The sequence below is a fragment of the Neolamprologus multifasciatus genome, chromosome 10 (genome assembly GCF_963576455.1).
Source record: "Neolamprologus multifasciatus chromosome 10, fNeoMul1.2, whole genome shotgun sequence".
Lineage (NCBI taxonomy): Eukaryota > Metazoa > Chordata > Actinopteri > Cichliformes > Cichlidae > Neolamprologus > Neolamprologus multifasciatus.
In genome coordinates this window covers 19,778,222-19,795,629 of record NC_140448.1, presented here as the reverse complement: position 1 = coordinate 19,795,629, position 17,408 = coordinate 19,778,222, and the positions used below count along the sequence as shown (strand labels likewise).

At 41.4% G+C, this 17,408-nt stretch overlaps 2 protein-coding genes across 7 annotated transcripts; one reads left to right on the top strand and one right to left on the bottom strand.

Moving 5' to 3' along the window:
- Positions 1–399: 399 nt before the first annotated feature.
- Positions 400–6,075, top strand: LOC146510158 (uncharacterized). 2 transcript variants are annotated; one of them, XM_085175759.1, is made up of 7 exons: positions 400–514; positions 823–1,027; positions 1,591–1,782; positions 1,880–1,994; positions 3,250–3,322; positions 3,518–3,609; positions 3,979–6,075. In XM_085175759.1, exons 3-7 carry the CDS (start codon positions 1,591–1,593, stop codon positions 5,295–5,297), a joined length of 1,791 nt encoding a protein of 596 aa, XP_085031885.1. In that variant the 5' UTR covers positions 400–514; positions 823–1,027; the 3' UTR covers positions 5,298–6,075. The 2 variants fall into 2 exon arrangements, with proteins under 2 accessions (XP_085031885.1, XP_085031886.1); XM_085175760.1 differs by lacking the exon at positions 400–514 and adding an exon at positions 616–731.
- Positions 5,453–17,400, bottom strand: dpp3 (dipeptidyl-peptidase 3). 5 transcript variants are annotated; one of them, XM_085175754.1, is made up of 20 exons: positions 16,940–17,179; positions 15,902–15,999; positions 13,578–13,727; positions 13,275–13,419; positions 13,068–13,157; positions 12,678–12,815; positions 12,309–12,383; positions 12,079–12,169; positions 11,848–11,978; positions 10,945–11,075; positions 10,654–10,712; positions 9,828–10,022; positions 9,617–9,729; positions 9,426–9,518; positions 9,208–9,270; positions 8,965–9,089; positions 8,219–8,339; positions 7,774–7,953; positions 7,163–7,325; positions 5,453–6,277 (listed from the first exon to the last, which is right to left on the bottom strand). In XM_085175754.1, exons 3-20 carry the CDS (start codon positions 13,700–13,702, stop codon positions 6,135–6,137), a joined length of 2,181 nt encoding a protein of 726 aa, XP_085031880.1. In that variant the 5' UTR covers positions 13,703–13,727; positions 15,902–15,999; positions 16,940–17,179; the 3' UTR covers positions 5,453–6,134. The 5 variants fall into 5 exon arrangements, with proteins under 5 accessions (XP_085031880.1, XP_085031879.1, XP_085031876.1 ...); XM_085175753.1 differs by lacking the exon at positions 16,940–17,179 and adding an exon at positions 16,090–16,892; XM_085175750.1 differs by lacking the exons at positions 15,902–15,999; positions 16,940–17,179 and adding an exon at positions 17,233–17,400.
- Positions 17,401–17,408: the final 8 nt, after the last annotated feature.

Below are 17,408 nucleotides of genomic sequence, written 5' to 3'. Positions count from 1 at the left end.
CTATTTGCGTATTCGCCGGATTGCCACTTGGCAGTCGCCGCAGCGACGCCAGGAGGTATTATTAGCTAAGCTAATAAAACCGTTAAGTTGGGCGGCGAAAATGCCTCCAAATTAAAGTCTGTAAAACGCCTAGGTTAGCCGCAGAATGGCAAAAGACGAAAAATAGCTACATGTAACTGTTTATATAGCGTACTATAAGCACCGTTACACGACCAGCAGCACGCTAAAACTCCAGACACTCCTGGCCATCTTGTTGAGCATTAGCTAATGTTAGCTACGCTAGCTAACGCTAACGTAGAGGCTTTTATCTGAGTGGTAGCAAACGTCTACCAAAGCTAAAGCCAGGTCTCTGTTACCAGTTATCGTAAAAAAATAACTAAGCCCGTCTAGTTTTCATATTTGTACCAAAATTACAAAATTTTTGAATTAAGCCAGCAAAGTACACAGAAGCCTTACCCAACGCGGTCCTGGAGCTGTCGTATTTAAACCTCACATCCGTATCCGGTTTCTTGAGGTAGGGTTGCACACATGGAGGGCGCAGTTTCACCAAGACGGTCACTTTACTGGCAAGCCACTTGCATATCTTCGCGCTAATGTGCTAAAGTAGACTGTAGCACTAACAAAATGGATGAACGGAGGCTATGGGTTCTGTAACTACAGGACTTTAAATCAATTAACCCCTGTTTAACTGCTCTTCTAAAACGACTTGTTACTATTATCTGTACTAAAAAGTAATACAATAATAAGACGTAACTCAAGTCTTGTGTGGATCTAGAACACGTGAGTCTGACGTCATGATGACTTGACTTGACTTGACTCCAGGTGAGATCAGGTGGGTTAGGAGGAGGAGGAGCAAAAGAAGGCATCTTCAGAGCTGACAGCACGCGTCATGACAGGCCAGAGTGAAAGAGAAGTAAACTTCCCATCGTAGTAAAAAAAAAAAAAAAGCTGGTGGAAGAACACGAAGCATGCCATCATAAAGTGGATCCGGAGGTGGAAAAGGAAGGAGAAGAATCGGAGCAGAGAGGTAGTAAAACAGTTTGAGTTGGTTGTTTAAAAATAAGATGAGCGTGCTGTGACACACAATTACATGGCTGTAGCGCTAGAAGCCTGCGTGCAGCGCAGTTTGCGGAGGAAATGTGCAAGTTTTAGAGGAATGTACTTCGTGCGGGTCCAGACAGAAGTTGACATGTATAGGCTGCGGTCAGATTCAGCCCATTGATGTGTTCATATTAACAAGGATAAGTGTGTCAGTTTGACATTTGCTCCTTTTTTACTTAACATCTAATGACTGTTGTGGCGTTTGTGTTTGCTGTTGGTGTGTCTGTAATTTAAAGCTGTTCACCATAGGTTGCTATTTTATTTAAGCTCTGTCTGAGCTGCTGTGCTTTACCAAGTCTGGACTTGCCGGTCCAATCCAGTCAGATTTATGGTACAGGTGTGTGTCTCTGTTTGTGTGCAGCAGTCTCACCCGTCTTTCTGTCATGACTGGGATCCAGAAGGATGCCATAACCACGTGTAGCATTATGAGACTGCATGGTGATTTGGAGCACATTAACTATGTTGTTGTATGCGTTTGTATGTGTTTAGATGGCACAGCAAGAAGAACCACTGTACGATTTTCCAGAGCCCACCCAAGTATCGGAGCGCAAGCTGAGGGGTCAGGGTTCCCTGAAAAACATCAGTGTACTGGACCGTCTCCTGCTTACAGTGCCCGTCTGGCTCCAGCTATCAATCAACCCAGCCACAGCACTGCACATACTGCAGAGGGAGCCTCCCGGGGTCTGAGACACAGACATAACACACATCCACATTTCCACTCCTACCTTTTCTTATGCACTCCCAGTTGCGTTCAGTAATCAGTTGTGTTGTCTTGCAGACGTTCCTGGTGCGAAAGTCTCGCACGTCCCAAAGAAACGTGCTCTGTGTGCGTTTGACGGATGACAGCGTGCCATCCTTTGTTCAGCAGTTTGGTATCAGAGAGGAGCAAGGCAGTAAGTGCATTACCTCAACACTTGGTAGTCTTTGGAAGAGTCCACTCATACTTTGGGAAAGCATCTTAACGTTTAATAGAGTGCTGTGAAAAAGTTATTTAGCTTCTTCCTTTCTTTTGCATATGTGCCATACTTATGTTATATCATCGAGCAAATGTTAATATTAGACAAAGTAAATACAAAATGCAGTTTTTGATAAGATAATTTCATTAATTAAGGGATCAAAGATGGGAAGGAAGTGTTTGAATTCAGCCATATTAGAGAGTTTTCAAGTTTGAATGGTCTGCCATGGTATGACATTTTTGCCCAGTCACTTTCTTATTGATGAATCATAAACGCTGAGGCAAGTGAGGCCTGCAGGTCTTTTGATGTTGTTCATTTGTGACCTCTTGGATGAGTCGTCGATGTGCTCTTGGAGTAATTTTAGTCAGCTGGCCACTCCTGGGAAGGTTCACCACTGTTTACTCCATATGTGGATAATGGCTCTCACTGTGGTTTGGTGGAGTCTCAAAGCACCAAACAAAGTCACTGATAGAAGTCAGTGACTTTGCGTCTCAGCTTTTCTTGAGTGTCTTTATATCATGGCATGATCTGTTGCTTTTTGAGCTCTTTCAGCCCACATCACTTTGTCAGACAGGTTCGATTTAATTTATTTCCTGATCCAGCAGGTCGGGCAGTAATCATGCCTGGGAGTGGCTTGTAAAATTGAGCAAAAAAAAAAAAAAGTGGTTAATCACAGTTAATTTCTCATTTAACAAGGAGAAGCAACAACACCGTACTCGTGTGCTGGATATAAATGTAAATCAGCATTTTCTTTAATTATATTCTTTTGGCTAGGTATTATATACACCATTTGCTTGTTTTTACTTTATTTATTGCAACAAATAAAAATTAAAAAATACACGCACACAGACCATGATGAGTGCAGTGTTGTCAGCAATTCTGAGTCTTATTTAACCTAGCTTTGAAATCTTTTCATTCTGAAGATGCTGTAATTAAATATCAGACAGCTTTAAATCTACACTACAACTACACTGCACACTATCATTTCTGTAGTATTACACAGTACTTACACATAAATACTAGAATTCAGATCAAAGCAAAGATGCCTTTCATTGTCTTCTTTTAAAGTAATACTCCAGGCCAAAGACCCAATATTCTACTCAATAATTCCTCAGATAAACTGTATTATTAATACCAGCCAGCGTTCCCTCGCACTAAACATCCCTGACATTTGAATTTTCTTCATCCGCAGCTCTGTCTCTGGAGACTTCAGCCATCAGCTTTCCAGACCTTCCAAGACTAATTTCCTTTTACTGTGTTAGCAGGTAAAATGTTGCCTTCCTCATTCTCGGTTTCCTTAGTGGTTCTTTAGTATAATTTTGATTCTTTAACCTTGATCAAGTCCTATTACGTTGTCATCACTTCTTCCTCTTTTTCCACATGAATCCATTCCAATATCTGTTTATGTGCAAGAACTAATGCAGATCTTTTTAATCTCTGCGGCGCATGTTTCTTTTCAGAGATGTGCTACCATTCCCTCTGGAGCTTCCTGACGCAATAGCGAGGGCATCATCGCACAAAGAGCTCGAGTCTATCTCACACATGGGAATAGGTTGGTCATTTCATTTTTCCCTGATAGAAGATTTTGTAAGCATGCTCAAATTCAAATATTTTGATCTTCCAGGATTTATTTAAGCACATCATTAATTATGTCTCAGCCGCAGGTTAGCAAGCGGGCACTGGGGGAAGTTTGTGTGTAGGTGTATCTTTTCTATCCTCTGCTTACTTAATTCTTTTATGTATAAAATGTGAATTTAATAAAAAAAAATCAATAGTAAATTACAGTCACAATGATGTTGAATTTATGCAGTTTATAAAATGTTAACTTTACTCAATAAATCACTGTTCGCATCAGAATCACAGTAAATTTTGGTTATGATGAACTTATTAAAATAACCAAAACATTTTTTTTGTTGTGTAGAGTTTTGGAATTCCCACCTAAATGTCCGTGGGCCACGGGAGACACCTAAGCCACGGGAGACACCTAAGCCCCAAAAAGCTAAGGAGAAGAAGCGAGATGTTGCAACCTCCGCCCTGCCTAAGTCTGCACTGCAGTCAAGCTCTGCAGCTCCGTCTGACTCAGCTCCACAGCCAGACTCAGACAGCCAGCATAAATCTGCACCTGACTCAGATGCAGCCGCCCAGAAATCGTCTCTAAATTCCACCTTGTTCCACGAGTTTTGCCCGATCACGACGCGTAGTCCCTTAGAGCTGGACTGTGGCTCTGGGCTGGGCGCTCTCTGTTTCATCAACCCTCTTTTCCTGCAGTCTCAGAGCACTTTATCCAGACGGCGCATGTTCAAGCACAGCCTCAAAGTCCGGGTTTCAACAGAGACATCGACCATGCTGTCGCCCCCGCTTGCTCCACCACCTCCGCCACCTTTAATGCCAAAAACCAAGGGGAGGTGTAAAGCCCAGAAGAGCGGACAGGAAACACTCAAGCTGAGAAAAGGCCAGACTGCTCAAGACGGCCATACCCAGCCGGTGACGCAAAACGATCCCAGCGGTGGTCAACTGCAGCCTTCATCAGCAATTCCTCAGATCCAGCCAGGGATACAGGAGCAGCAGATTGAAGCATGCCAAAGTAAAGAGGGAGTGAAAGAAGAGGAGGCTACTGCTCAGCCACCAGCAATAAAGGAGCATCTCCCAGATGACTCAGACTACATGAAACCCTGTCCAATAATCAGTTTCCCCAATTGTGCCTCACTTTCGCCTAAGCCACCTCCTCTTTTCCCCAAAATGTTTCAATCCCTCTCTCCCCGTGACTCTCCCAGTGCTTCTCCCTCTCTTTCCCCTTATCAGTCCCCATCTGTATCTCCCAAGATGCACATTTCTATCTCCCCTTATGACTCACCCAGCCTTTCTCCCTCCCATTCACCTTATCAGTCCCCATCTCTTTCTCCTAAGGTCCCCTACTCTCTCTCTCCCTTCATCTCCCAACCCTTCTCTCCGTTGATAGAGCTGGCCAGCGATACATACTCCACTCCTTCAACACCGGATCAGTTGAGATCAGACAGTGAAGCTGAAGAGAAGGAGGAAGCACAAGTGATCGAAAACGAGGATGGAGAATACAAAGGAGATCAGCACAAAAAGAGGGAAAAGGTTGACTTGGTGTTACAAACGAATGCTGCTTCTGTAAACGATAGGGAGAGCTGCAGTACTGAAGAAACAGCAGAAACTCCTGATACATCCGACAAACAGGGCGATGGTACAAAAGCATCTAACGAGCAAACAGCTTAAACTGCCTTTCAATCATATTACTAATCCCTGGGATTACTTCAGAATGCCAGTAGTTTCTTCAGGGTGACTCTTTATTGTTAACGTGTAGTAAAAGTGAGTTTATGAAAATGAAACCTGCTATGATTCTGGAAGGAAAGAAAAAAATACCACCCAGATCTTATCAAATTGATTTTTTTTAATTTGTTCAGATTCAACATCAAAAATACTTACTAGTCCAACTCACCAGAAAGAGGAATAACACTAATCCAATATGCCTTAATACCAAACTGGGCAAAAAAAACCATGAAGTATTTCTTTGCCTTACAGTCAACATTAAGTTGTCACTGGAGCTAGTTAAGAGTCTAAACCTCTCAAGTCATTAACACAGAAATGGACATAAAACTAAAAAGGACCAGCTGTGAAGACTGTAAAATCTGTAGCCATGAGTTGACTGTAAAAAAGTATTCACTTCAATCACTTTGAGTTACCATAAAGATTTGTAAAAGCATTTCTTTCAATGCTTTAACTGTTTTTAAGTGTCAGGGTTACATTGGTTTAGTTCTTACTTGTCATTAGAAAAGTGTTTGCCAAAGACATCTGCAAGAGTGATGAGCTATTAATAATCATCTCACTCACACTGTGTCTGACAATTGTCATCAGAAACCGACCTGACACTGAACCAGAGTGCTTAAGAATCCGTTGGTGCTTTAAAAGTTGTGGGTGCTCTGGTTCTATGGCTTTATTGGATGTAAGAAAGAATCATTCTGCTATTGCATCCAGTTGCAAAGAAAAAGAAAAATCTGATTTCTGTTGGTACTTTTTGGAAATTGCAAAGCAGATTCTCCCTCCCTCCACACATCAACACCAGCAGGGAGCGTCTTGTTTGCTCAGCTCCAGCAGGCCGGACTCCAGCTGCTCTGCATCGTCTTGGAAGCGCTCGGTAAAGGAACGAATCAAACCTGCTGCGCTGCCTTCGTATTCCACCAGCTCAACACTATCCCCTGGAAATCAAACACACACAGACTGAATGATTAACTCTGGCAGAACAGGGCTAATTCACTTGTTTGTATGCTTGTATAACTGTTGTCTGTCACAACAACAAGTTGAACAGTTAATATATTTTAATGCCATTTGTACAATTGTTAATATTTCTATGCGAGGATGAAGCAGTGCCATTATAGATTTGACACGTGGTCTTTAAGCAAACTCCAAAAAGGTATTTTTGGAAGCTTCCAAATAAAACTTGGATATAGAGAAGCGTAATCATCCTTTCCATTCATTACTTCACAATACTATATTAATCAGATTGTTTAACATTTTGGGATCTGTAAAATCACATACATTATGATTTATCTCCTTTTTTCAGCTGAAAATAATGTAGACATTGAACTCAATCAAGTCAATATGTTTTATTCAACCATATAAGTTTATATCACAAGTTTTTTGCTGCAAAATGAGACTGACTGTCACTAAAAGCTGCCATAAGACCATCTATCAGTCTGTAATTGAAAGGGGAGATAAGCTGCCAAATGCATTCAACCTGTTTCTGATAAATCAGTCCAAGTCAGACTGCGAATGTTTGCAGAACGCTTGCCAATCTGTGCAATTGCCTTGCAATCAGTTGCAATTGGTAACAGAATGTCAAAAACAAAAAAATAATAATAGAAAAACATAAATCACATTCTGAGACCTCTTGTTTGCAGTATTCCAATAGTGTTTTAAAATTGACACCTTACCATGCAAATTATCGCGATACTATGCCGTTTCGTTTCCCCTGCTCCCAACCCTAATCATCACATGCTTATGAATAGTTTTATTGAAGTGAAAACGGCTAGACCGGTTATCAAACAAATAAATAAATCAGACAGCACCCTGTTAAAACATACCGCTGATTCTTGTGTTGGCTTGAACAAACATCTTGCGAGCCTCCTTCCTCAGCAGCACCGTCTCGCGCAGGTGCAAAAAGTTGTGAGCGCCAGTGTCGCTTACGGTGGAGTAGTTGTCATAGAAAGCCCTGCCTCCTTCCACGTCTGCCGTTGACTTCAAGACCTACAAATCAGTTTACAAACTGTGGATTTAGCTTAACAGCATACTGAGTGAAATCAACAGAAAGACGACAATAAAGCTTAGATGATGGCTTAGAGTAAACTTAGGTGGAAAGTTTGGATCAATCTAGTTGCAAAACAAGTTACAAAAGCTTGACTCATTTCATTGTTTTGTTCAACCCTCAAACTAAAATCCTAACTATGAGTTACTGCTATAAGTAAATAATACACAAATTCACATTTGCCATGGTGCACCCGATTAAGTTTTAATATATATATATATTTTTAAACATAAAACAACTGCTAATCAAAATTGTTGCTGCTTAATTTTCTGCTTCTTTGATTTTAATACAAAAACAAATAGAGGGTAGTGTAGTGGTGCATGTAGCTGTCAAATTGACTCTACTGAATTATTCTATTTTGCACCCATTGATTGGAGAAGTATTGATTACCTGCAGTTTACAAAGGAACCTATGGATGGTGTTCTTGCCCACGGTGGGGATCTTGCTTCGGTCCAGTGTAATTTGTGCATCGGGCTTGCCATCTTCTCCCGTTACTTCCTCCAGGCCCACCAGGCCCTCTCCAGCCTCCAGCAGCACGCGTAGGATGACGAATCGAGCCTGCATGTGAGCCTGACGCAAACACATAACGCCACATACATTTGACATACTGTCTACGCCTCCTGATGCTCACAAAAGAAAAACAAACAAACAAACAAACCCCCCCCCCCTGAAATTTACCATCAACTTATTTATAAAAATGACACAGATGTATGGAGAGTCGATGTTTTGTATGCTTGATTGTAGAAACTGTTCAGCTAATACTTTGCAACTTTGAAGAAGAAGTGAAAAGAGGCCACTAGTAAGAGGAAAACTGCTCAGTGAGCAGACACATTACCTGTCTCCAGCTCTTGCTCTCTGGTGTGTAGAACTCCAGGCCCAGCAGTCCCGCTCTGACCATGCTGAGCCAGTTTATGTACACCACATCATCTGCATCCTGACCCTCATGGCCAAAAATACTGGCACAGAAACACATGGACGTAAACACACCGACCCCACAGAGAATCAGCCACACTCTTGAACATACATAATGACCACTCCCCCCAACCCACTTATATATATTTAACAAAAAAAAATCCATCCATGTCCACAAACTGGAGTACGACTGAAAAATAACTGTGAAAGTGGACTGAAGAGCTGCTTAAAGTTTCCAAACATCCAAATAAAGTGAGCACTATTTCACTTGGCTCTGGAGTTTGTTTGTTTTTAATATTCATTGCATATTTAAATAGATTGAAAGCCTTTGTTTTTGTTCCCAAAAGACTCTTGGATACCACAAATATTTTCCCAGCTGCAAAAATCTGTCAGTTTATGGAAATTTGAGAGAGACTTTTCAATCCAAATGTGACTTTTATTTTCTTATTTATACAGTTTATTTGATCTCCTTTTTATTTTTACTTTATGTGCAATATTTGATTCTCTACATGAAATATTGAGGAGGTGCTGAGCCTAAGAATTTCACTGCTGGGAGTGATTGTTACCTGTAGACGCCAATAAGAAAACTTTTTGGTTAAGGTGGGATGTGTAAGTTAGTTTAACATATATAATACACATTTATTACAAGATACAGTGTGCAGGACATACCTGAGCACTTGTTTGTTGAGGCACAAATAGAGTCCAACACACTCAGCGCGGCATTCTTCATAAGAAGAAGCAATCGTGGAGAACTTACTGTCCCAGGTCTCGCTGCCCCGATACCAGCTGGACACCTGAAACGCATGTTCACACATTAAGTCTCTCTTTTATTCAGCAACTGAAAACTAAAGCATGAAAATGGCCATAAGATTTGAAAACCAGACAGAAAGGTGCACACAAAAACAAACTCACCGGTTCACCGGTCTCTGGGTTGATCACCTTACTTTGGTCAAAGTTAAACTTGCCCTTGTCATCCTATGGATGGAGATTGAGGACACACAAATAGAAAATTAGATTTATTCACTGATTTTTTTTTAAATTGTCCAGAAAAAAATCATTAAATGAAACATTTTACAAAGAGGAACTGACTATATCTGCTGCTCTTAACACACCACAGGAAGTAAACAGACCTGGACAAACAGCTTTCCGCTCCCATGACCCAGAAGCTCGTGAAGTCCAACCTGCACTTCGAACGACGGGCCCTTCCATTTGATAAACAAATCCTGGAGAAAACAGAAGAATCAGGAGAATGTATTATTACACAGGTGTGTGAATGGAAAACAGATGGTGTTTAAGAGAATCAGAAAAATGTGTAAAATACCTTGTCCCCCTCCTCCAGGAAGGTCAGTTTTTCTTTTTGCGTTGCATAGGCTACAGCCAGCACGTTACCAAGTGACACGTTTTTAAAGCCCTCCGTCTGTCTGATGTCATCGTCTATATAAAAACAAACAAACAAACAAACAAACAAGCTCAATGCTGTAATTAAGCTGGACTCAGCTGTTTGACAGTGTCAGAGATTTCTGCGCACGCACAGTTGGGGATGTTGATGCCGGCTGGTATTCCACTCCCAGCGAAGGTGAGAACGTCCAGTGAGGTGAAGTCCGGTTTAAGGAACGTATCCTTCTCAAACTCCTGCGGCCAAGGCAACTCAGGAAGCAAGACTTCTGCTGAACTCACCAGTTTGGCGAAACGCTCACTCATCGCCTTGTTCACAACGGCCACAAAACCTAAAACAGCATGACGCAATAAACTTAGGACATCAAATCCACCGCGTAATTTTTTTAATGCTCATTTCCAGGTCTGTATTTTTTATTTTTTGACTCTACTGGAGTAGTTTTGCATGACTCACAGCTTAAATTGTTATTCATCCGTCCCTTGGTGCACACACTCAGATTTTCCACCGTTTGAAACAAGCTTTTTTAGCTCCCTTCCCCCTCCCTTTAACACAAATTTTTGCTGATCGCCATGTGCCTGACATAACCATATAAGGGATCGCCACTCTCACTGACATCACACAGAGCCAAGAGTAGGTTGGGAGAGAAAAAAAAATCCTTATCAGTCTCAAACTGATAAGGATTCATGGACACTTACTTGGACATATGCTGCCCAAATTAGATCCAGCATTTCAACAGTAGTACTAAACAACATGCTTTACAGTGCGTGTTCATTTAAAGACCACAGGCTGCAATTACTATTGTGGCAAAACACAGAAATGTATCCAGTGGAGATGCTAAGTCCATCTACTTAAGTAAGCTCAGCCAACCAGCAGGAAATAAAACCCGAAGAGACCCATAAGATCACAGCTTGCACAACAATAGTCATGACAGTATCGCTCTTCTTCATCAGCTTGGCACTTACCTTCAAACTCTCCTCTGGAGCCAAATGGGTCTCTGTAGCTCTCGATGAAACCTATATAACTGAGAGGAAGCAAGACCAGGGAGGAAATGAAGGGATAATAAGGAGTAGAGTGAAGAGTGGTATTCATTCACAGTGCAAAGGTCAGAATGAGTTTTATGGGGAAGTAAATAGGCAAGAAATATAAAAAATCAATTTCACTGTGCAGCAGAATTTAAACAGTGCTAAAATAGTCCCTCTCTAAAATTCATCGGGATCTCATAAACGTACTGTGCTGCTGATTAGTGGACTCACCTCTCCACTATTGGCCCCTTGTCTTTAATCCAGTAGCGCGAACCCTCTTTATGTGCGTCAATGGAGCCTAAGGTGAAGCTGCGTGTGTACTCTTCAAGCATCTTCCTCTGGTTCTCATTGGCAGCATAGGCCTGCAAGACATTCACAAACAAATTCTCTTTTAACAGGGGTTGGGCAGGGCACTTTGTCACACTTGCAACTAGTGCAAAATGCTGCGGCACGATTTTTAACTGGCAGAAGGAAATTTGACCACATCACTCCGATTTTGGCCTCTCTACATTGGCTTCTAATTGAATTTAGGATCCGTTTTAAAGTCCTTTTATTGGTTTTTAAATCTCTAAATGGTCTGGCACCTGTTTATTTGTCTGACTAGTTGAAGCCCCATGTCCCCATCCGTTCCCTTCAGTCAGCTGAGCAGTTGTTGCTTTTGGTCCCAAAGTCACGGCTGAAACTTAGAGGAGACCGAGCGTTCTCTGTTGCAGCGCCGATGCTTTGGAATAACCTTCCTCTCCATATTAGACAGGCTACATCAATGCCAGTTTTTAAGTCCTTATTAAAAACCTATTTTTATTCCCTGGCTTTTAACTCTGTGGGTAACTGACATTTTTATTAATTTTATTGCTACGTCTGGTTTCTGCTATTTTATTACTATATTTATATTTGTATTGTACAGCACTTTGGTTTACCAGGTGTGTTTTTAAAGTGCTATATAAATAAATGATGATGAACAAAACAAAAATTATCTTATAACTAGAACTCTGGCAGAAACATTTTTTGGTTGTCATTCACTCAATCTTCTCGTAAAGACAATTACTGATATTTTACTAACCCAACTTTATGTTTTAGATTTAAATGATAAAACTCGTATTCATGTAAGCTCCACTGCATTCTTAGCCGTCTCACCTGTGCTTTTTCAACATAATAGCAGACTTTTTCCATGACACGGCTATAGTCTCCCCTCCTCACAGTGAACTCTTTGTCTTCAAAGCTGAAGCTGCCACAGCAGGACTCGCACTCCCCATCCACTGCGCAGTCTGTGAACCAATTGTTTATTTATTTTCATTAATATATATTGGAATACTTTTTGCATGCCATTTTCCCCCTTTGTTTAGGCTTTTTTAACTGCAGTTTGACCTTTTTGCACAGCTGAAGCCAAGCGGACCTCATAGCAGGTTTTCCCTCCGTCTTCCTTCTTAAACAGACGCGTGTTGTAGGCAGACAGTTTCTAGAAACAAGCGACAAGAATAAACTGAGTAAGACTCAAAGGCAGATTAAAAACACATTTATTATAAGAATGAGATTAAAAGAGATAAAAGAAACAAAAAAACATTTAAAAGATTTATTTTAGATGTGAATTTGCTTACTTTTGAGTCGAGGAACTTCTGAGCCAGCTCAGCATCCTCCAGGCAGCAGTTTCCTGAGAAATAGGTGGTAATTCCCTGAAGCAAACAAAACAAATAGAGTCAATGAGCCATGCATCCTCTCACAGGGAACAAGCATATTTACTGCTTTCCTAAAAGGCAGATAAAATCTCAGAATTAAGGAGGGGGGGGGGGGGGGGGGGGGGAGAAGAAGAAGAAGAAGTCAAAATAAAGCCAAAGAGAACGAAACTTTTGCAGCTGAGGCCAAAACCATTTGTCACATTTCTCTCATCTATGAAAACCACTGGCTATTTAATCAAAATTGTTAACCAGCCAGCCTGCACTTGGCTTTAAATGATTAAAAGATCCCACCTTGTCGCCCAGCCCCAGCTGTTTCTGTCTGTTTTCCAGCGAGTAGAGGAGACAGGAGCAGCTGTCCCACAGAGCCTCCATCTCAGCCGGCTGCTCCTGAAAGGCCTGGCTGGCCCAAACCAGCGCTTTCAGCTTGTCCTAGTGTACATGCCACAGATGCAGACAGCTTAAAAGACAGCAGCATTGTTTTCAATGATAAACACATCAGATTATACTATATCAGGCACACTTGTTCTGAACACCACTGATATTTGTCAGGTTTCTAAAGTCACATTTCGTTAGCTTCGTGTTTACACTCTACAAAGCTGCTTTTACAGTTGTCCTCAACCTATAATCTGGTTAAAAAGTATCTAAACTGGATTGACAACTCTTACTGCAGGCCTTTTTTACCTTAGGCAGATTTGGGATGAACTTTGTGTCTCCAAAAGACTTGTAGTTGCCCATGTTTGCATACAGACCTGCTGCATACACCAGAAAGGCCTGAATATCATAAACGAGAAAACATTGAAGAAACATTTTTATATGACTGCAGCCGTTGTGGATGAAAGCTTGTTTTAGAAAGAAATAAAACGGCAGAGAGACGGCGAGGCCGTGTACCTGATACTCCTCAGAGCTGAGCCCAGCTGCTGTGGCGACCTGTTCCAGCTGTGCAGGCGTCTGCTTTCTGAAAATTCTCTGCAGCAAGACAAAGATGTCTGCAGACTCGGGGGATGTCTGCAGCAGTACTACCAGACCACCATACCTAAGACAAACGTTCAAACAAATGTATTTACATTTGTTATTTTTAAAACCAGCAGGACGGCACATTTTAAATAACCTGAAGTCTTTTGTTGTTTCGAGAAGGTGAAACATGTAATTTCAGAGTGTTGACATTCTCACATTTTTGCATTAGTAACATACCAAGACGCGCGTGACAGGTAGTGGGCGTACATCTTCTCCTGAGGTGAAAGCAAACGAAAGGCCTCGCTGCAGTCGAGTGCGGAGATTCCAATGTCATTTGGGAGGTAGTACTGGGAGTCCACCATCTTGAGTCTGAACGTTACACTGGTACTGTATTAAAATAGCAGGGAAGGAAAGTGGGGAACATGTTAGGAGCAAATGTGGGACAGCAAGATAAGTGGTGCTTCAAGTTAGAACCTACAACTTTCTTTCTTTTTTTAAACCGTGGGTATTTGCACACCTGTCTCTGTCAGGCAGGATACGCAGTGTAGAACAGCTTGTGTACGATACAAACGCACTGATATTTACTTGCAACAGTCCTACAGATACTAGAATGACTTCTATGTATAATTATTTTAAGAGTCTTTTTAAGAGTTTGTTTATAATTCTGTATATAGAAGATAAAATCTTGAATAATCATCAAGTATAGCTTTGATCTTAAACTGTTTGGGTTTGCCAGCTTCTTGTTCTTCCTCTTCTTTTGGTTGGTCCCTTTAGGGGTCACCAGGTCATCTCACCTAATATCTAGCATCCTCCTCTGCCACACCAATCCTTGAACTTCTTCTGTAGTTGTCTTCTTTTTCTCCTCCCTTTGCAGCTCCATATTCAACATCCTTTGTCCATTATATCCACTATCCCTCCTCTGCGCATGTCCAAAACATCTCAGCCTTGTCTCTCTAACTTTGTCTCCTAACTGGTGACAGTTAGTTCATTTCTGAACTTATCCATCCTAAGAGGTGAGGGTGGGGTGGTGGATAGGTGTGGAAAGGGGGGGAGACGAAGGGGATGGTAAGGGGATTGATATATTTTGGAACTGCTGTGAAAAATAATAGTATTAATAATAATATAAATTAGGGATGCACCGATACTGGTATCGGTGCCGATACTGTAAAATGTTTGTGTACTCATACTCGTAAAAGTTAACCGATACTATGAACCGATACTAACTTATTTCATTAATCAGAGGGTGGCTTGTCATTTCTGTTGTAGTTCTTTAGATTGGCCACTAGGGGGACATCACGCGCTAAACAGGCACAGGGTTAGACGAGTCAGACTGGCGGCTCCAGATAAAAAAAGAGAAACTGGAGGCTGCTGTAGCTAGGCTAAACAAAATGTCAGCGGTGTGGAACAGCCAACTTTAACTCAGGTTTTGGAAAAGCGATGAAAAATGTCAAGAGAAAATCCACGGGCAGTTAAAATAACAGAGGCTCTGACTCATTTTATCGCTCTGGATGATAACTCGTGGAAAACATGGGATTCTTCTCAGCATACTCGATATGAAATTCCCAGCCACCCACACATCAGGTGTGGTGCCAATGGTGCCAAAACTTTCTAAAGAGGTAAAGACAAGCAGTGTGTGCGCGATGTCAGTCCTTGGTTTAACGGCACAGTGGACTGATGATCCACAGGCAGATGGGGAGTTTGTTCGTCAATGCCAAATACTTCCGTTTTTTTTTTTTTTTGTGGTAATTTTTATTAAGATATTATTTATTATCGGCAGAGAATAAAATAAAACCTGTCTTCCAATTCATTGCATTTGTGTGTGTGTGTGTGTGGTAGAAGTATCGGTTTTTGTACTCTGTATCGGCAAATACTCAGATCCAAGTATGGTATCGTATCGGTTTGAAAAAATTGGTATCATTGCATCCCTAATATAAATTAATAAATAGATAAAGGAAGAAGAAAAATGAACAAGCAGCCTATAGAGCAGGGGTGGGGGAACTCCAGGCTTTGATCCAACACAGCTGATTTAAATGGCTAAATGACCTCCTCAACATGTCTCGAAGTTCTCCAGAGGCCTGGTAATGAACTAATCATTTGACTCAGGTGTGTTGACCCAGGGTCCTATCTAACACAGCACGACACTGGCCCTTGAGGCCTGGAGTTCCCCAACCCTGCTATAGAGAGTCTACAGAGCTCCTCAAGCAAACATGTTTGTCACAACAGTATATTTAGATCATAAATTTGATTGCAAAAGCTGCCAGACCGGACAGGCTTAAAAAAAAAAAACATACCAGGTCTCACTCTTGCACATTTTCCCTTTCAGTTTTGCTGCTATCCTTTTGTCAAATTATTTCTGTACTCATCTCCACCACTCTCAGCTCATCCCTGCCTGCACTTGCTTCTTGACCCCTCTTGTGCAGTTTGTCCCTTTAACATCTTTACTGCCTCTACTTCATGCATCTTCACTGTTAAAAGTGCTTCCGTGTCATTCACACACACACACATGTATTCTTGTCTTGCTTCAAAGACTTTCATTACTCTTGTCTCCAGAACATACTTACACCTCTCCAGTCTCTCTTCCACCTGCTCTATATTCTCACTGCAGCCCCCAAAGCTGGAGACTCCAATCTGACCTCATCTGTCAGCCTGTCCATCAATGCTGCAAACAAGAAAGGGCTCAGATCTCTGATGTAATTCCACCCCCACCTTAAAATCATCTGTCACCCCTACCACACCACACCTCACTTACCTCATGTCCTTCACCACCCTCACAGTCTTGTCTGCCACTCCTGAATTCCTATCCAGTACTATAGTTGCTCTCTTGGTACCCTAATATACTCAGATTTTCAGTTTGCAATAAAACACAAAAGGACTTCACCTAATGATTTTAGTTCCCAAATAAGTTTTTAATGATTCTTAGAAATTAACACTCTAATAGATTGCCCTGTTTACATATTTTAATATACTTCAATTGGGAGCTGTAGTGGTTAAAATAGAGCATAGTGCAGTGGCAAGTAAATTAAGATAAGATAAGATAAGCTAAGCTTTATTGACATTGTACGCACAAGCGTACAAAGAAACTGGAATTACATGAATTGAAGTGTGGTCATATTTCATATTTCGGAGAAGCAGTAAAGAGAGAAGCTTTTGTGACAACAGGCGCTGATCGTCCAGTGAACCTTGACTTGTGGAGACCGTGGCACAGATTCAAAATCAGTTAATATTACTCGAGCCTGTTTTATTTTCCGTTTCACTTTCCCCCCAAAAAACTACAGTAACTGATATGAAGAGAAGCGTCTACACACGAAAATAAATCCTGATTGTGTCTCTTTTAAAATCAGCAGCCTACTATCACCAACACAACGATTGTACGTGTCTGAATTAAGTATGAATACAGAGGCTACAGCTAACTGAATAACGTTAGCTTCCCGAGTGCATGCTAAGACGGCTGCATTTAAAGACTCGGCGACTTCTGTAAACAAAACAATTAATCACAAAATGTGCAAGTCATTAATCGGTATGACTGTCTGCTAACTGATACACAAGTGAGATAAATATAAATATAAATAAAGGTAAAAGTCAACTCAAAAACTCGTTACCTTGATTCCGTTATAGCGCTGAGCGAATGTCAAATTGCAGTCTCACGCTGCACACTTCCTATATTCATTCAACGAGAGAATCAGCCCTCAGCCAATCAGAGGTTGTATATCGTGGCCGATGGAAACTTTAGCCAATCACTGAGCAGCTATGCCGAGCTTTTTTAACGGGTTTCACATTGTAAATTTGAACAAGATTAAGTTTGAAGAACACCGCCGTTAACCACAGCAGGAAGGTTCAGGAAATGCTAACAAGAAACAGAGACTATAGCAGTCAGATAAGTGTGTATATGTACCAAAGTCTTCGAAATGGTAGAGCATATGACGAGGTGGCCGAGTGGTTAAGGCGATGGACTGCTAATCCATTGTGCTCTGCACGCGTGGGTTCGAATCCCATCCTCGTCGGTCTCATTTTACAAGCACGAAAAATTTTGAACATTGTTCGTCCCTGATACACTCTCGCTTAATGCTG